At 35.0% G+C, this 20,009-nt stretch overlaps 1 protein-coding gene across 2 annotated transcripts in view; it reads right to left on the reverse strand.

Annotated features, from left to right (window-relative positions):
- Window positions 1-20,009, reverse strand: part of TBC1D19 (TBC1 domain family member 19) — a 158,748-nt gene that overhangs the window by 69,765 nt on the left and 68,974 nt on the right. For both annotated transcript variants that reach the window (XM_021679417.1, XM_044912758.1), the window contains 3 exons: window positions 18,894-18,966; window positions 14,345-14,383; window positions 12,317-12,429 (listed from right to left, as the gene is read on the reverse strand). In XM_021679417.1, the coding sequence (XP_021535092.1) occupies window positions 12,317-12,429; window positions 14,345-14,383; window positions 18,894-18,966 (225 nt within the window). The remainder of the gene's footprint in view (window positions 1-12,316; window positions 12,430-14,344; window positions 14,384-18,893; window positions 18,967-20,009) is intronic.

The following is a 20,009-nucleotide window of genomic DNA, read 5'->3' on the forward strand; positions in this document are numbered from 1 at the left end:
ATTCGCCGACGCCGTCCTTTCCTACGAGAGACCCACCCTGGCTGGAGTTGGACTCCGGCAACATAGCATATGAAGAAGTCAGGTTTTTTTAATATTAGAATATGATCCCATAACACCATAAAATCTGATTAATGGTACATAGTGAAAAGATTAGGCTGTTTAATTTAATAGAGAGTAAGACATAGAAGATAGAGAGGGGAGATGGAAAGGAGAGAAAAAAGGAAAAAGGAAAAATAGGGAAAGAGGGAAGGAAAGAGGGAGGAGGGATTTGAGACTATAATCCAGTTAAGCATCAGGTTAATAGTTGGTCAGGCATTCAAAATATAGAATGAAGGTAAGGATCAAGGGGATAATAGTTGTCTTAAAGACAGATGGAAATACCATCTCATTGCTTTAGCTGGCTCTTGCGTTCCTCCCAATGCCTCCAAACATCTTCCGGGCACTTTCAGCCCTGGCTTCTGCCCATCTGCAAACACTGCTTGGCTCCCCTGGTACACACCAATCCGTAAGACTCTTTCTGAAGACTCTGCCTCAGACAAGGAAGAGGTGAGGGGAAGGGTCATGTGGGACAAAGAATATCTGTTGTGAACAGCTGCTTTGGCAGGATGGTGTCCGACCCTATGTTTCCTGAAATATGATTTCTTAATCTGGAAAGATGCTTAATGCACAGTTCTTTGGTTTGGGTCAAAGTGCTCTTTGCCTAAAGATAATCTGGAGATTTACTGGCTATTTTTAGTCATTTTAATTTTAATAAAAAAGCCTTACTTTGCTCTTATTTATGATGTTTTGATTTCTCAACTAAGGCAAAATTATTTTATTTTAACTTCCATTGCATCTATTGAATCCATTTCTCTCACTAGAATAAAAGAACATTTTTTTTTTAAGATTTTATTTATTTATTTGACAGAGAGACAGATAGTGAGAGCAGGAACACAAGCAGGGGGGGAGGGAGAGGGAGAAGTAGGCTTCCTGCTGAGCAGGGAGCCCGATGTGGGGCTCGACCCCAGGACCCTGGGATCATGACCCGAGCCAAAGACAGACACTTAACGACTGAGCCACCCAGGCACCCCATAAAAGAACATTCTTAAAGACAGGAACAGTACCTAATTCAAATACCAATCCTTGACAACTGACAAAGAGCCTAGTATTATACTTTAATGTTTTCTAGCAAACATTAGAGTGGAAAAGCTGGTAAGTTTAGAGGTATGCCTCTTTTAAAAAATGGGAGGATGGGTTAGCCTGGTGGTGGGTATTGAGGAGGGCACATTCTGCATGGAGCACTGGGTGTTATGCACAAACAATGAAACATGGAACACTTCATCTAAAACTAATGATGTAATGTATGGGGATTAACATAAGAATAAAAAAATAAATTAAAAAAAATCAAATAAATTTAAAATCACAAACTGATATGTGACTATTAAAGAAGTAAAAGAATCTAAAGCTGGATAAAGAAAAAGGTAATAATCCTTCCTTTTCCCATTCTGCCTTCCCAAAGAAACTAATGTTATTTGTATTTGTAACATTATTTATAATTTGTATTCTTCTATAACTTTCTCCATGCTTGTGTAAATATATACTTATATGTAGGGGTTTTAGTTGTCATTTTTTAAACATAAACTGGAATCATACTATACTCATTATTCAGCTTCTCTAACTTAGCTATATAGCATGGTCATCCCTCTATGTTAATAGGTATACATCTATCTTTCTTCTTGATAGCTACATATGCTTTATATTTTTAAAGCTCTGCCATAGAGAGATCACCATTTATTTAATCATTCTCCTACAGATAGATACGGAAGTTGCTTGTCACTACAAGTAACACTGTAATAGATATCCTTATACACATGTGCTTTTGTATCTATGGGATACACTGGCAAAGGAAGGAACATGGGCTGAAGGTTTTATATATATATATAAATATATATATTCTAATATATATATATATTAGCTGGACTACAACTTGCCTGATCATTTTCCAAAAATCATCAATTCAAATTCCTACCAGCAAGACATGAGAGCAAAAACTTACCTATATCCTCACCTCTTTTAATTTTCTCATGGATGAAAAATATGGTCTTACTGTTGTGTTAATTTGCACTTTCCCAAATATCAATAAAGTTGAACATCCTCTCATATGCTTATGGGGCATTTGAATTTATACTTCAATGATTTGCCTTTCATAACATTTACCTATTTTTCTATTAGATTTTATTTATATTATTAATTTGTTGGGCTATTTACAGTGAGGAATTAACCCTTTGCCATTTGTATTACAAATACCTTTTCTTCAAAAAAAAAAAAGAAGTGTTGTTTGATTCTTATTTAGGGCATACACTGACAAATTTTTTAAAAATTCCTTATGGCAGGGCACCTGGGTGGCTCAGTCATTAAGCATCTGCCTTCAGCTCAGGTCATGATCCCGGGGTCCTAGGATCGAGCCCCATGTCAGGCTCTCTACTCGGTAGAAAGCCTGCTTCTCCCTCTCCCACTCCACCTGCTTGTGTTCCTTCTCTCGCTGTCGCTCTCTCTGTAAAAAAAAAAAAAAAAATCTTAAAAAAAATAAATAACAAAATAAAAATTCCTTACGGCTTTGGGTTTTCTTGCTTGCCTTAGGTAAGGCTATCCTACCACATGTTTATACAAATATTTTTCTATTTTTTTCTAAAATTGATATTTTTTATTTAAATACTTATAATCTACCTGAAGCTTATTTTTATATGTCATAAGCAAAAGGTCTGTTTTCTTTCAGGAAGATGGTTAATTATCAGCATTATTTATTAAATAAACCATACATTTCCAATTGAAATAAAACTTTATTACTTCTCTATCAGAAATGGACTGATACAGCGGGTAGAAAATCAGTAAAGGATAAAGTTGAACACAACACCATTAACTGGATATAATGGACATCTATACATTACTTCATCCAACAATAGCAGAATATACATGCTTCTCAAGCTCACATGGAACATTTACCAAGACAGACCAATTCTGGGTCATAAAACATCCTAAACAAATTTAAAAGAATGAAAATCACACAACATCTGCTCTCAGATCACAATGGAATTAAACTAGAAACCAGTAACAGAAAGATAACTGGACAATGACTGAATACTTGAACATTAAACAACATTCACATGGGTCAAATAAGAACTCTCAAGATAAATTTAAAATATTTTGAACTAAATGAAAATGAAAACAACTTATGAAAATTTGTGGGATGCACTGAAAGTAGTGCTTAAAGATAAATTTATAAAAGCATTGAATGAATATATTAGAAAACAAAAATCTAAAATCAATAATCTAAGTTTCTACCTTAGGAAACTAGAAAAAGAAAAGCAAATTAAATCCAAAGTAAGCAGAAAAAAGTAATCATAATATTTAGAGCAGAAATAAATGAAACTGAAAACAGAAAATCAGTAGAGAAAAATCATCAAAATCAAACTGGTTCTGGGGCACCTGGGTGGCTCAGGCGGCTAAGCATCCAACTCTTGGTTTCAGCTCAGGTCATGATCTCACAGTCATGGGATCGAGCCCCATGTTGGGCTCTGCACTCAGTGGGGAGTCTGCTTGAGATTCTCCCTCCCTTCCCCTCTACCCCTCCCCCTCTCACATGTGTGCATGCACATGCTCTCTCTCTCTCTAAATAAACTCTTTAGAAAAAAAAAGCTGGTTCTTTGAAAAGATCAATAAAGCTGATGAACCTCTAGCCAGGCTAACTAAGGAAAAAAGATGACACAAACCACTAATATTAGAAATGCATGTGAGGACATCACTACAGATCCTGTGAACATTAAAAGGATAATAAAGGAATACTATAAACAACTGTATACCCACAAATTTGATAACCTAGGTGACATGGACCAATTATATGAACAACACAACTTGCCAAAATTCACACAAAAAGAAATTGACAACCTGAATAGGCCTATAACTGTTAAAGTAATTGATTCAATGATGGATAACCTTCCAAAACAGACAGTACTAAGCCCAGAGGGGTTCACTACCAAACGTTTAAGAAAGAAATTCTACCAATCCTCTACAATCTCTGTCAGAAAACAGAAGCGGGGGAATACTTCTTAACTCATTCTACAAGGTCAACATTACCCTAATACCAAAGACAGACAAAAATAACACAAGAAAAGAAAAATACAGACCAATATCACTCATGGAGACAAAAAAAAATAAAAATCCTCAACAAAATATTAGCAAAACTGAATCCAATAACGTATAGAAAGAATTGTACACCGTGACCACATGGGATTTACCACAGGTCTTTAAAGCTGGTTCAACATTCGAAAATCAGTTAATGTAATCTATCACATCAATGGGTTAAAAAGAAAAAAAAACAGGATTAAATCAATAGATAAAGGAAAGCATTTGATAAAATCCAACACCCATTTATAATAAAAACTCTCATAAATTAGAATTAGAGGGGGAACTTCCTCAACTTCCTCAACAAGAATATCTACAAAAAACTTATAGCTAATGTTAATCCTTATGCTGAGAAACTCAAAGTTTTCCCCCTAAAATTAAGTGCAAGGCAAGGGTGTTGCCTCTCACCACCATTTTCAATATCATGATGGAAGTTCTAGCTAGTACAGTAAGACAAGAAAAGGAAATAAAAGGTACACAGATTGACAATGAAGAAATAAAACTGTCTTTGTTTGCAAATGATATGACTGTCTATGTTGAAAATCCAAAAGATTTGACAAAAAACCCTCCTGGATCTAATAAGCAATTATAGCAAGGTTGCAAGATTAAAATGTTAATATACAAAAGCCAATCACTTTCATATATACAAGAAATGAACAAGGGGAATTTGAAATTAAAAACACAATATCATATACATTAGCCCCCCCAAAGAATAATTTCAACTTAGGTAAAAATCTAACAAAATATGTATAAGATCTATATGAGCAAAACCACAAAATTCTGATGAATGAAATCAAAGAAAAACTGAATAAGTGGAGAGATATTCCATGTTCAGTATTGTCAAGATTCAAGACGTGCATTCTTCCTAACTTGATTTATAGATTCAATGCAATCCCAATCAAAATCCCAGACAATTATTTTGTGAATATTGATAAACTGATTCTAAAGTCTGTATCAAGAGGTAAAACCCAAAATAGCCAACACAATATTGAAGGAGAAGGAGGAGATTTTAAAGTTTATATAAAGAGGTAAAAGACACTGAATAACCAATACAATATTGAAGAAGAACAAAATTGGAGGGCTGATATTACTGAACTTCAAGACCTACTATAAAACTATAGTAATCAAGGCAGTGTGGTACTGGCAAAAGAACAGACCAATAAATCAATGGGACAAAATACAGATCCCAGAAATAGACCCACATAAATATAGTCAACTGATCTTTGATAAAAAGAGCAAAGGAAATATGAGGGAGTAAAAAAAACAGAAAACAGTCTTTACAAAAAATGATGGAGTAAGTGGACATCCACATACAAAAAAATTAATCTAGATACAGACTTCACACCCTTCATAAAAATTAACTCAAAATGGATTACAGACCTAAGTGTAAAGTGCAAAACTATAAAACTCATAGGAGATAACAGGAGAAAACTGAGATGACCTTAGATGTGGTGATGCCTTTGTAGATATAATACTAAAGACATGATTCATAAAAAGAAATAATGGATAAGCTTGCTGCATTAAAATTAAACACTTGTGCTCTGCAAAAGACAACGTCAAGAGAATGAGAAAACAAGCCACAGACCAGGAGAAAATATTTGTAAAAGATACATCTGATAAAGAACTGTTATCCAAAATATACAAAGAACTCTTAAAACTCAACAATAAGAAAACAAACAACTCAATTAAAAAATGGGCTAAAGAGCTTAACAGACCTTTACAGACACCTCAACAAAGAAGATGTACAGATGTCAAACGAGGATATGAAAAGATGCTCCACATCATATGTCATCAGGGAAATGCAAATTAAAACAACAAAATACCACTACACACCTACTAGAATGGCCCAAACCTGGAACACTGACAATACTAAATGCTGGTGGAGGTGGAGCAAAAGGAACTCGTGTCCATTGCTGGTTGCAGTGCAGAATGGTAGAGTCCCTTTGGAAGACAATTTAGTGGTTTCTTACAAGACTAAACATTCTGTTACCATACAATCCAGCAATCTTGCTCCTTGGTATTTACCCAAAGGAGTTGAAAATTTATGTCCACATAAAAACTTGCACACTCATGTTTATAGCAGCTTTATTCATAGTTGCCAAAAGTTGTCCTTCAGCAGGTTAATGGATAAACTGTGGTATATCCAGACAATGGAATATTATTCAGCACTAAAAAGAAATGAACCATCAAGTCATGAAAAGACATGGAGGAACTTTAAATGCATATTACTATGTGAAAGAAGTCAATCTGAAAAGGCTGCATAATATATGATTCCAACTATGTGACACTCTGGAAAAGGCATAATTATGTAGACAGTAAAAAGATCAGTAATTGCTAGCATGTTGGAGGGGAAGAGATGAATAAGTGGAGCACAGAGGAATTTTAGGGCAGTGAAAATCTTCTGTATGATACTATAAGGATAGATACCTGTCATTATACATTTGTCGAAACCCTTAGAATGTACAACACCAAGACGAACCCTAAGGTGAACACTGGATTTTGGGTGATTATGATATGTCAACATAAAAGTTCATCAATTGTAGCAAATGTACCACTCTGGTGGGGGACGTTGACAGCTGGGGAGATAATCTATGTGTGGGGCACAGCAGGTATATGAGAGATCTCTGCACCTTCCTATCAGTTTTGCTATAAACCTAAAATTGCTCTAAAAAAATCAAGTCTTAATTTTAGTTTGAGTGATTTGAGTGATTTTAATTTATTTTTATATTTTTTAAAGATTTGTTTACTTGTCTTAGAGAGAGTATGCACATGCATGAGTAGGGAAGGGGCAGAGGGAGAGGATCTCAAGCAGACTCCCTGTGGAGCGCAGAGCCCCACGCAGCGCTTGATTTCACAACCCTGAGATCCTGACCTGAGCTGAAACCGAGAGTTGGATGCTTAATCGACTGGGCCTCCCAGGCACCCTGAGTGATTTCAATTTATTATTTATTTAATTTGCTATTTTAAAATGTTGGGTTTAGGGCACCTGGGGGGCTCAGTCATTAAGCGTCTGCTTTTGGCTCAGGTCATGATCCTGGGGTCCCGGGATCGAGTCCCGCATCGGGCTCCCTGCTCGGCGGGAAGCCTGCTTCCCCCTCTCTCACTCCCCCTGCTTGTGTTCCTGCTCTCGCTCTCTCTGTCAAATAAATAAAATCTTAAAAAAAAAAAAAAATGTTGGGTTTATATTTATATTAACATAAAAAAGTGAAGTTAAATCAAAGAAAATATTTCTTTAGGTAATATATACTGCAAACATGTATTCACATCTATATTATTGCCTATAATTCAGAAATTCCCTGTGGGAATTCTTTTTTTTTTTTTTTTTGAAGATTTTATTTATTTGACAGAGAGAGACATAGTGAGAGAGAGAACACAAGCAGGGGTGAGTGGGACTGGGAGAAGCAGGCTTCCCATGGAGCAGGGAGCCTGATGTGGGCCTAGATCCCAGGACTCTGGGATCATGACTTGAGCCGAAGGCAGATGCTTAACAACTGAGCCAACCAGGCACCTCCCACAGGGAATTTCATTTTAATTGCTATTCTAAATAGTAATTTGTAATGCTTTTTATTGTAAATTAATAAACATCCTTCATGACCAATGCTAGAAAGCTAATAAATATTTTATTAAAAGCAAGTCATTAAAATTCTAATTGTAGTGCAGTATGCTTCCATAAAGAAATACGTCTTCAAAATGCTGTGAATAACTGAACATCTATAACTCTTGACATCTAACAGTGCTACCAACAAAAATCTTTTAATTCTAGAAAAAAAAGCATATCAGACAATTTGAGACCTAGAAGGGACCTTTGAAATATCTAGTCTATTTGCCTTATTTGCACATTAAGAAAATGAGATCTGGTCAAGTTAACTGCCTTAGCTAACATTATAGAACTGGCTATTGGCTGAACTAGTCTTCCCAATTCCAGTCTATGGTGTTTGGTTTCAATAACTTTTAGTGTAATTTATCCATATAAAATGAAAGAAAAACATGGATAGGAGAGTTGAAATTATAACAATGTTATAGTGATAGGGGATGATTTTTATATTAATAGCTTAATTTTTTTCTATAAAATACATAAGTATTTATAAAATGCAATGATTACCAATAATATAACAGGATATTCTTAAAGAATATTTTGTATAAGCTCCAGTAATATAGATATTTAAGAGTAATAAATTATAATTATAAAAAGCAATCTCTGAAAAACAAAGTAGCCCAAATTTTTAGTATCAGAGAATATTTAAAGTTTAGTATATATATTTGTTTGGTATTTTATGCAGACTTACACTACTTTAACTAAAGAAAAAAAGGAAATGTACTCTCAGGAAATGAAAGATCTCAAAGAACATTCCTAACATTTTACAGTTCATTAAACTTCTAGACACTATGCAAGATACTGACATTCACAGATGGTGAAGAGGAAAAAATCTCTGTCCTCAGGCACTCAACATAGAAAAAGTGGCAGCCAAATAAAGTAAGAAGTATGGTACATTTTTCTCTGTCTTTAGGCCTTTGCTCCTGCCCTGGTTATGAAGGGAGAAAAAGAGAAGGAAGTATCTAGCTGTAACGGTGACGGAGCTGGGAGAAGACAAGATAGGGGAGAGAATGTTAGAAAAACTTCTCAGAAAAGGTGATGGAATAAGCTGTGTTTGAAAGATGAGTAGGAGTCTCCACGCAGACAAAAGTCTGAGAAGGTTTTTTTCAGGAAGAGAACTGCGTGGTGCAGAGAGACAATAGAGCATCTCTTGGAGGACCACAAACACATCGAGGTAAAGATTATGCCTTTTCTTTTAGACATCATGAGTCTGGCATACTTTCAGAACACATATTGGGGTTCTTTAAGATTTTGCTTATTTATTTGAAAGAGAGAGAGCATGAGCCAGGGGGAAGGGCAGAGGAAGAGGGGCAAGCAAACTCCCCACTGAGCGGGGAGCCTAATGTGGGGCTCCACCCCAGGACCCTGAGATCGGGACCTGAGCCGAAGGCAGACACTTAACTGACTGAGCCACCCAGGGACCCCCACATATTGGAGTTCTGTAGGCAACTGGAAATAAAAGTTTTAGGCTTAAGAGAGAGCTTGGTTGAACCCAGAGTCAAAGCCATTAGGGAGTAAGTGACTTATGGATGAGACAGTCCAGGACACATGTACAGAATGAAAAGAGGATCAAAATGGTATTCTTAGAAATACAAGCCCTTAAGGTCTAAAAAAGGAACCCAAATGGACACACACAAAAAAAGGAGAACAAGAGAATGAAGAACTAAGAAACTAGGGCAAACTAAAGACCAATATTTCAAGGGTGGAGTAGGCAAGAGTATCAAACGCAGCAGACGCAAAGACTAAAATGTGTCCACTGTTCCTTGGTGACTTTAGCTAGGGCAGTTATAGTCCTGTAGTGGGGTGTACCCCCAGACTATGGTAGACTGAGTGATTAATGATTTTAAGGAAGTAGATGCTGCCACCATAGACTTTTCTTTCAGAAGGTTTAGCTACAAAAGTAGAGGAGGCAAGAACAGGTGCTGATGCAGTTAAGTTTACAGGTTTGGTAGAAGGAATCTGAATGAGTTTCTTAGGATGATTTCTGTTTTCTCTGGGTAGGAGAAGGTGAGGTGTTTCGCTAAGACTCCGCAAAGAAGTGCTGAGGCGAGTGAAGGTCAGAAACAGGCACTGTGAAGACTAACGAGCTGACCACGAAAACCTAGGAAGGTCAGGAGTTGTTGTGGACCCGCGTAAGGTTGTGGGGAACCTTATGAACTCACTAAAGGAAATGTTAAATATTAATACTAGTCCTGGCGATTTTATCAGTAAGGGAGTACCTAGAGCAAAGTATAGAGAAATTTTTTGTATTCTTTAATTAGCAAACTGAAATTAAGCAAAAATGTTTAAAATCTGAATAATGTTTACTAAATATGTATATTTTTATATACACCTAGAGATTTGCATAAAAGAAAATATATAAAAGCAATACATTTAAACTTATCATGTATTTTCTTAGTAAGAGAAAAAAATCAAAGTTAGTAATGTTCTAGTGAAATAAATTAATTACTAGGAACTTAAAGCATTATATCCAGTCTTTCTGTCGAGGTAAGATTTTTAAAAATATCCTTATGGGTGTGAAATGTGAAATATTCCACTTATCTCTCTAACTCCTTAATTATGATGCTATGTGTAGTTTAAGTGACTGAAAAGTAATTGAACAAAAAGTTCTGATAAAGTATTCTTGATAAGAAGCAACCATTCCCCCTTTCTTCCCCCCTCCTCCCTCTAATGTACTACCTATAACAATTATTTGGAACTGTTTGTTCCAGTTTGTTGAGGTCATACTTTTACAGCTGAAAATAAGTGTAAGCGATGGAAGGTGTTTGATTCAATAAAATCAAAACTGCTTTTCTGATAATATTAATTTCTATTTACAAACTGGCCATTTTGCATTTAAAAATTAAGATGACTATTAGCTCTAAAATTCAAGTGTAAAAACTGTCTTTGTATATTATAATAAACAATCACTATCTGGGATTACTACTTTGATTCTAGGGTGATACTTCTGGAAAAATTCTAAGTTTGTTCCTAAAATAGCAGCAGTTAGTTCCTCTGAAGAGATAGATTTTGTTAATCTAGCCCCTGGTTAGTGAACTTGGTAGGTCATCTACATGGTTAGATCAGAACAAGAGTTACCATCTCTTCTCCAAGAGTTGATACACTCACAAAAAATGCCCAATATACACTCAACATCTATTCTGTAAACTGTTACTTCTAGTGTCACCACAAAAGATCAGCAATATCTGGGGCGCCTGGGTGGCTCAGTCCTTAAGCGTCTGCCTTCCGCTCCGGGCATGATCCCGGGGTCCTGGGATCGAGCCCCGCATCGGGCTCCCTGCTCAGCCGGAAGTCTGCTTCTCCCTCTCCTGCTCCCCCTGCTTCTGTTCCCTCTCTTGCTTTCTCTCTCTCTGTCAAGTAAATAAATAAAATCTCTAAAAAAAAAAAAAATCAGCAATATCAGTTGGTCTAAAACTTCTCTGAAATAAATCACAATGTTTATTCTTTCAAAAAGGAAGTGATTTTTCACAGTGCTGATCACAGAGATTTAAAACATACATATATACACAAGCACACAAGTATATAATTTGCAAAGGTTAGAGGTGTAGTTTTTAATATAATATTTAATTTTCTTAAAAACTGCATTATTATAAATTATAATTAAGTTGTAACATAATAAATGCAACATGTAAGTATTATTTTATTACTACCATTAACGGTGACCATTTGTGTCAGGCACTATGGTAGAAGACTAACATACATCATTTCATTTAATCACAACCACTCTATGATATAAACATTATTACCTATATTTAAGAATGGGTAAATTGAGGTTTCAAGAAATTTAACTTGCTCAATGACTCATTTCAAATAAGTTGAGAAAGCTAGGAGTTGAAACCAGGTCCATATGATTCCAACACCCATGCTTTCAAGGACTAGGCTAGGGAAGTATCAGTTTGCTATTTATTAAAATCTTTAAGTGGATGGATTATATAATCAATGGGCTTAAAGCAAAAAAAGTAAAATTTTTTTTCAAAAGGAATCAATGTCTTATATCATTTTTCCTTATTGAATCTATTACCTGTCTGTTGGTGATTTCTCTTCATATTCATTATATTTCCTAAAATAAAATGTTTCTATACTTAGAAAAATAATATTCCCATATAATATGTCAATTTTTAGAACCATAAAAATAGTGCATGTTTCAAAAGTAACTGTAGGGAGAAAGGGCTCATTCACATATACTGGGTGGGGTGGTCCTTCTTTATTTCTCCCTATTCTAACAACACAGTTCTACCAGATGTCTTCACTGACCTCCACTGGCGGACTCCATTTCTTACAATTTTATTTACTGGTTTTTGCACCTGTAAGTTTAAAGTATCCAACTAATTATCAATAACAAAAACTTCTATGTTAAGCACACAGTGATTAAATTCTGTTAATCTTGTCTTGGAACTCAAAACTATAGTGACTTTGAAAATAAAAAAAGGGGGTAAATACATTAGACTAAGAAACCAAAGTAGAGAAAAAAAGAAACAAAAGTATTTCTATTTTGAGTAACTGGTCGTTGAAGAATAAATATTAATAGCTCAAATCTGGCCCATCTTTTCTCCTTCTTACCTCCGGTTGACTGGAAATATTCAAAATGAGAGCCCATAAGTCTGCTCTCAGTGCTGTGGGGCTTCCTTGTCGGATATACTGTTGAGCAGCTGCACCATCTTGTTCTGCTAGAACTGTCAGAAGTGTAGAAAGATCTCATTAGAAAATTCATAATGTAAGAAATAACACTGAAATCCTTAATTAAAATATCTTTGGGGAAGCTAACATTTCATCTTATATCTAACATTACATCACGTCTGGACAACCTTCTTTTACTCTCTGAATTTTGATGTGGCCCTGTTTACAGCCCTATCCGTGTCAAGCCTTAAATTCCCCCACCTTCTACCTAATCTGGTAAAAGTTTTTAATGTAAGTATCTGGAAATCACTTTGCTTTAACTATAGCTGCACATATATATATATATATATATATAATCTTTGGGTTCCATGATCATGTAAAGTCATATTTACAAAAAACTCAAATTTCTGGGCGCCTGGGTGGCTCAGTTGGTTAAGCGACTGCCTTCGGCTCAGGTCATGATCCTGGAGTCCCAGGATCGAGTCCCGCATCGGGCTCCCTGCTCAGCAGGGAGTCTGCTTCTCCCTCTGACCCTCCCCCCTCTCATGCTCTCTATCTCATTCTGTCTCAAATAAATAAATAAAATCTTTAAAAAACAAAACAAAACAAAACAAAAAAACCCCTCAAATTTCTTATGCATATTCTCTAAGTCATGAATGTTCTAGTATTTGGAAGTAGTATGGTATTTGAAGTATTATGGTTAAGAATTATAAAGGTGATGTGCCCTGGGTGTTATATGCAACTAATGAATCATTGAACACTACATCAAAAACTAATGATGTAACATATGGTGGCTAATTGAACATAATATAAAAAAAAGAAAAAAGGAATTATGAAGGATGTAAGATATCTAATTTATTAGATGACTTCCTAGCTATCTGCCAAAATCAACAGAAAAGAGAGATTTTTTTTTTTAAAAAGAGGTAAAAAATAAAAGATCTAATAACCTTTAAGAAGGCCAAAAACTATTTGTAAGCAGCCAAGTTCACAAAATTAATATATTATCCTTTTGCTTTCATTTTCATTTTTATTTTCTTTAATGAAAATACCAACTATTAAGTCTGGAAATAAAGGCTCTCCCAAAACAAACAAACAAAACAAAACAAAAAAAGCAAAAAAAAGATATATCAGACAACTGCTGGTATTTATCTAACATAAGTTTTCTTATTATTTTCTTCTTAAAAGGGAAAAATAAAAGCTTATACTAAATGAAAATGACATAACCTAAAGAAATAAAGGGATCATATAAAATAAAAAGAGATGAGACATATTCTTTAATTTGCAATTGTGTTTAATGCAAATGTCAAACATATGAGGGAAAAATGATGAAGTCTTGAATAAATATGATCTTGAAAAATTGAACTAGGGAGTTTAGAACATGACAGTACAATTGCCATAGAAGGTACTTTGTGATCCAAAGACTTACCTGCACTTCGTATTTCAAAGACAAAACAAGATTTATAAAAACAAGGAAAAGAATCTTCAAAAGGTAGGGAAAAATTATTCCCTGGAACACTAAGAGCTGCTTTGGCTATTAAGTCTTACCATTGTGAACGGTCATCGAGAAGCATGAAAGTTATAGTTTCTCCTGATGCAAGGGCATATTCCCATTAACACTAATGAGAAGTGTGTCGGTGCATCAAAGAGAGAGCCTGCCTCTTTGATTTTAAAATGAAATTCTATTGCTGAATGGAGTAAGCTAACATTCTTGAAGAATGTGTGTCTGCATTTATTATTTCCTTTTTAGTGAACCATCTGTGTACTTCTTTATCTAACATTTATTGATGAAGCCAAAATGATGCATTTCTCCTCTTTATAAAGATTCCCATTATATTAACTACACAACTAAATATTACTCTTTTTTAGATTTTTAACTTTTTAGAGACTGAATTTCAGTTGGAGGTATAGAATGCAGACATTTACTTCAGACTGTTTCATTTTCAGAAAGTATAAGTATAATCAAAAGCTTACCTTTTTGCCCAATACGTACATGCTCATTTTCAAAAAGTTCTAAAAATGATAAAATAAAATTATTAGACACAAATATGATCAACCACGTTTAGAACAATATTAGGTATATTTTTTCTGCTATTGATACTGTTTTAAAGCTGATTGGCTCTATAGAGAACTACAAGAATATGTACCTTTGTATGTAGAAAAATCTTTTTTCTAAGTTGTTTAAAGTTTATGGAAATTAAAAATAAGTACATTTAATCAGAAGAAAAAACTGATAATTTTCCTTTGTTAAAACAGAATATCTTTTCACAACAGAAAAATGTCTACTCATCTTGACAGCTTCATTTGCAAAACCCTACTTCTGCTCTCTAATCTGCTATGAAAGCATAGCTGAAAAAAGCCTTAATGCTATTATAGGTAAAATTTCACTATACAAATGCCATTTTAAAAGATTATATGGGAGAAAGAAAGATTTGCGCTTTTTTTAAAAAGATTTTATTTATTTATTCATTTTGAGAGAGAGAAAGAGAGAGCACACGAGCGCAAGAGAGCAGGGGGAGGGGCAGAGGGAGAGGGAGAGAGAAAATCTCAAACAGACTCCATACTGAGTGCGGAGCCCAGTGTGGGGCTGGATCCCATGACCCTGGAGATCATGACCTGAGCCAAAATCAAGAGTCAGGTGCTTAACTGATTGAGCCACCTAGGCATCCCAAAGATTTGCTTTTAAAGTACCAATCATACTGGGAAAAGACTCGATAAACTAAATCACATTAAAAAAAGAAAAAACTTCTATTCATCAAAAGACACCATGGAGAGTGAAAAGGTAAGTCGCAGAGTGGGAGAATATATCTGCAATACATATACCTGGCAAAGGACTTGTATCTAGAACCTTTAAAGAACTCCTGGGAAAGACAGACAACTATCTGACACAATAGGCAAAACATGTGAACAGGTTCTTTACAAAAGAGGAGACCCAAAGGACCAGTAAAGTTATGGAAAGAGGCTCAACCATATTAGTCATCAGAGAAATGCAATTAAAACCATTATGAAATACACACCATTGTAATGGTAAAATGAAAAACGGGCAATTCTACATTCAAAGGAAATGAAGCAAATGAACTTTTCAGACGAAGGTGGTGGGAATGTAAATAGTGCAGCCACTTGGAAAACTGGCAGCACCTACTAACACTGAATGGATGCACATCCTAGGACAATTAGCAATTTACTCTCAGGGATACACCTTAATGCATGCATATGTGCCCCAGGGGACATATACTAGAATATCATGGCAGCATTACTGGTAATAACCAAATAGTGGGAACAACTCAAATGACCATCAATAGTAGAAATCATCAACTGTATGATCCCATATCTATAAAGTAAAAAATAGGCAAAACTAACCTATGATGTTAGAAGTCAGTATAGTTGTTACCCATGGAGGTGGTAGAGTCTAGAATTGTACTTGGAGGCTTCTGGGATGCTGGTAATACTCTATTTCTTGATCTAGTCAGAGGGTTCACAAGTGTTTTCACTTCATAAAAATTCACTGATCTGTATACTTAGGATTTGTGTCCTCTTCAGTATGCACATTATACTACTATAAATGTTATTCAAAAATTAGAGCAAAAAAAAAAAAGATTATGAAACTATGAGAGGGAAAGATTGTAGCTCTTCTCCCCATCCCAGAGAAAATCATTTTTTCAATTTCCTTTCTTCCTCTTTCTTCCCACCAGCTGAGAAAGGAGGAGCTATTAATTGGATTTGTTAGATTCTACAACAGTGATTAGTTTGCCTTTTCTAATGAATGGGATAACCATGTGTTAAGGGCCATGAACTTACATGTGACTGTCTGGGTAAGTAGAGCCTGGGTCCCCTGGCAACCTGGTGACCATCTTGGCACTTGATTCCCTCCTCCCAATTTCTAGCAGTCCTGCTTTGAGGAGTAGAGAATAAAAACAACTGCATCAACTAAAGAGACTATCAGCCTCCTCTAGCAGATGTAGTGTTCCTTCCTCTGCTCCAACTGTCCCTTGTATGCCTTGTATGTAATAATAGCAAATACTACACTGATTCTTATCTGAATCTTACTTTCCATTATATCTTCACCAAGAGTAAAGATTATGTCATATCTTTGTGTTCACTAGTCTCTGGCCCTTAGCAGGGTCTCACATTTGTTGTGTCACAAGTGAATCAAAGAAGAAAGAACTATACTCCAGATTAAGAAAACAATTAGGCTTTCTAAAGCATAGCTACTACAGGATTTAGAATAATATTAAGCAATTCTCATGGGTTATTTCAAAAATGAAAAACATAAATATCATTCAAGGTTGTATTATTATTATTTTCTTTTCCTTTTGTTATATATATGGCTATCACTGGCCATGAACAGAAATAGAAGATACCTGTCTTAGTCTGTTCAGATTATGATAATAAAACACCCACAGACTGGGTTATAAACAACAGAAATGTATTTCTTACAGCTTTGGGGACTGGAAGTCTAAGATCAGGGCGCCAGTATGGTTGGGCTCTGGTGAATGCCCTCTTCTGGTTTGCAGACTCCTGCCTCTTCTCTGTGTCCTCACATGGTGGAAGGAGCTAGAGAGCTCTTTCACAAGGGTGCTGATCTTATGCGTGAGTGCACCACCCTCCTGACCTAATCACTTTCCTGAGGCTCCACCTAATACCATCACCTAGGGGATTAGAACTTCAAAATAGTTCAGGACAAAAACATCTAAACCATAGCAGTATCTTCTTCTGTAAGATATCTGATATCTTCTTATAAAATAAAAAAGGACTATCAAAGGGGCTAGGAGGGGAGGCAGCATATAATGGCAGACTTTGGAGGCAGACTGTTTAGTTTTGAATCTTGGTTCTAGCACTTACTAGCTTTGTGACCTTGGGCAAGTTACTTAACATCTCCACTTCTTCAACTTTAAAATGGTAGTAATACTTACATCTCACATGACACTAGAAAATTAAAGCCACAATGTAGTGTTAACTATATGCCACCAGAATGACTACAAAGAAGATGGCATACATCAAGCATTAGGAAACATATAGGACAACTTCTACTCTCATACCTTGTTGGTGGAAGTGTAAACTGGTACTACGGTTTTTGAAAATTCTTTGGAAATTATCTACTAAAGCCGAACTTATGCAAACCCCAGGAGAGAGAAATTGTCTTCCCAGGTGTATACTCAACAGTGGAGTATACATATGCTCACCAAAAGAAACATACTAGGATGTTCATAGCAGCCTTATTTGTTATACCCCAAACTTGAAACTTCCCAAATACTCATCAACAGCAGAATGAATAAATAAATGTGTGGTATATCAATACAGTAGAACATTATAATGCAAAAAAATTGCCCACAAATACATACAATACGGCTGAATCTCAGAAACATAATGTGGAATAAAAGAAGTCAAACATCAAAGGGTACATACTATATGCTTCCATTCATATGAAGTTCAAGAACTGGCAAAATTAATCTATACTGCTAGAAATCAGAATAGTGGTTATCTTTGACAAAGGAAATAAAGATTGAAAGAGGGTAGAAGGGGCCTTCAGTTTATTGATCTGGATGGTATTTTAATAGGTGTGTCCAATTCATAAAAATTCAATGAGCCATTCTCTTAGGATATATGTATTTTTCCTTTTTTTAAAAAATATAATCTCTACACCCAACTTGGGGCTCAAACTCACAATCCAGAGATCGAAGTCACACTCTCTACCAATTTAGCCAGGCAGCCTCCCCTGTACTTTTCTATATGCATTATACATTAATAAAGTTTTAAAAATGGTAATAGTACATACCTCCTAGAGCTGCTGGGGTTAAAATGAGATAATACACATGTAACATATAGTATGTACTCAATGATTTTATTATATTTACTATTATTATTAATAAGAAATAGCCAACTTCCTTATTTTATAGAGAAAGAAACAAGTCCAGAAATGTGAAGTGACTTGTCCAAGTCACATAGCTAGCCAGTGGTGGAGGAGAGACTAGAACAATTCCACTACAATATAGGCCTCCATATTTTAAGTCAATTTTTACTTCTTGTTTATTATAGCTAAATACTAATCTGGTCTTTTATGAAAAACACATTGTATTTATGCACAAAAGGAGAAAAGCTGGGGAAATGTTCTGTTTGGTTAAGATTTAAAAGACACTAATTTTATAGCCTAAGTTTATACAAGGTAGAATATATGTATATAATTAACTTGGTGATACAAACAGTAATAAAAATAGATGGTAATGGCCAGTAAATGAAAATATGAGTGCTGCCAGTGACAATTTTACCAACAAAATGACTTAAGTATGTTAAATGACTTTTCAAAATTAAAGACCTTCAAATAAAAAGACAAAATCTAGTTGAATTCTGATAATTATAACATACAGAATTCTATTCAATAATTAACAGTAATCAAGGAGTAATCAAAAAGTATGCTTAGTTTTCAGACATAAAAAGTTACTAGATTAATTTGGAAATGACAAGATGAGCCTTCAACTCACTCTCATTTATCATTAATTATCTGCTGTATGGAAGAAACACTCACCAGGAGGCACTTGTGTAGAATCATCTATACCCAGCTGTCCTGTAGTTAAGCCGAGTTCTACAAAGAATTCTTTCTGAAAAATAACACACATAGAATTAACATACATCTCAGGCTTTGCTACACAGTATCAAAAAAAATCAGCCTCCTCCAAATGTAAGCTTACATAAAAATCACAATGAAAAATGAATCTTTGCTTCCTTCAAATATCTTAAAAAGAAGATGATATTATTGAACTTTTCAAGAGTAATGTGTTAGTCAAATTTTGCTTTTTTAAGTAATAGTAAGTAAAGTAAGTAAACTAAGTAAAGTAAGACATGATAATTATACTTTTGAGTAAAGAACTAGTAACATTCAAATCTTTCCTGAAACATACCCACACAGTATGTGTAGAACTCAACAATTTTATCTTCTAAATTCATTGTCTAAAATTCCCAGTATGATTCTCTACCTGTTTTCTATGGTACTGTACTTCACTTCGCTTTTAATCAACTAAACACTGCAAATATCCAAAACAACTTAAATTAATTTTTAAGTAAAATTAGACTTTCAAGTGTTCTGCTAAACTAAGAACAAATTAGATTTATTCTCCAGACTTCCTCCACTTATCTAGTAATGTCTAGGGAAAGTTATCATGTTTGTCTGTTATTTTTTAAATATATAACAACCCCATATATTCACATTATTTTTATTCCCTAAGTAATTAAATATTTCTATTAATATTTGCCTCAGTATTTTGTTATTATTCTAATTGCTAAAACCAAACTTCCTTCTCCTTTAAAAGATGGAATTAGTTTTGGGGCGCCTGAGCGGCTCAGTCGGTTAAGCGTCTGCCTTCAGCTCGGATCATGATCCCAGGGTCCTGGGATCGAGCCCCACATCGGGCTCCCTGCTCTGTGGGAAGCCTGCTTCTCCCTCTCCCGCTTCCCCGCTTGTGTTCCCTTTCTCTCTGTGTCTCTCTGTCGAATGAATAAATAAAATCTTAAAAAAAAAAAAAGATGGAATTAGTTTTAATCCTTCATAATTATATTATTATTTAAGTTAGTGATTTATTTCTGCCCCTCATAAGACAGTTATCCAGCCTAACATGTAGTCATTTCATTTTTGTATTGATTTTAA

The sequence above is a fragment of the Neomonachus schauinslandi genome, chromosome 2 (assembly GCF_002201575.2).
Source record: "Neomonachus schauinslandi chromosome 2, ASM220157v2, whole genome shotgun sequence".
Lineage (NCBI taxonomy): Eukaryota > Metazoa > Chordata > Mammalia > Carnivora > Phocidae > Neomonachus > Neomonachus schauinslandi.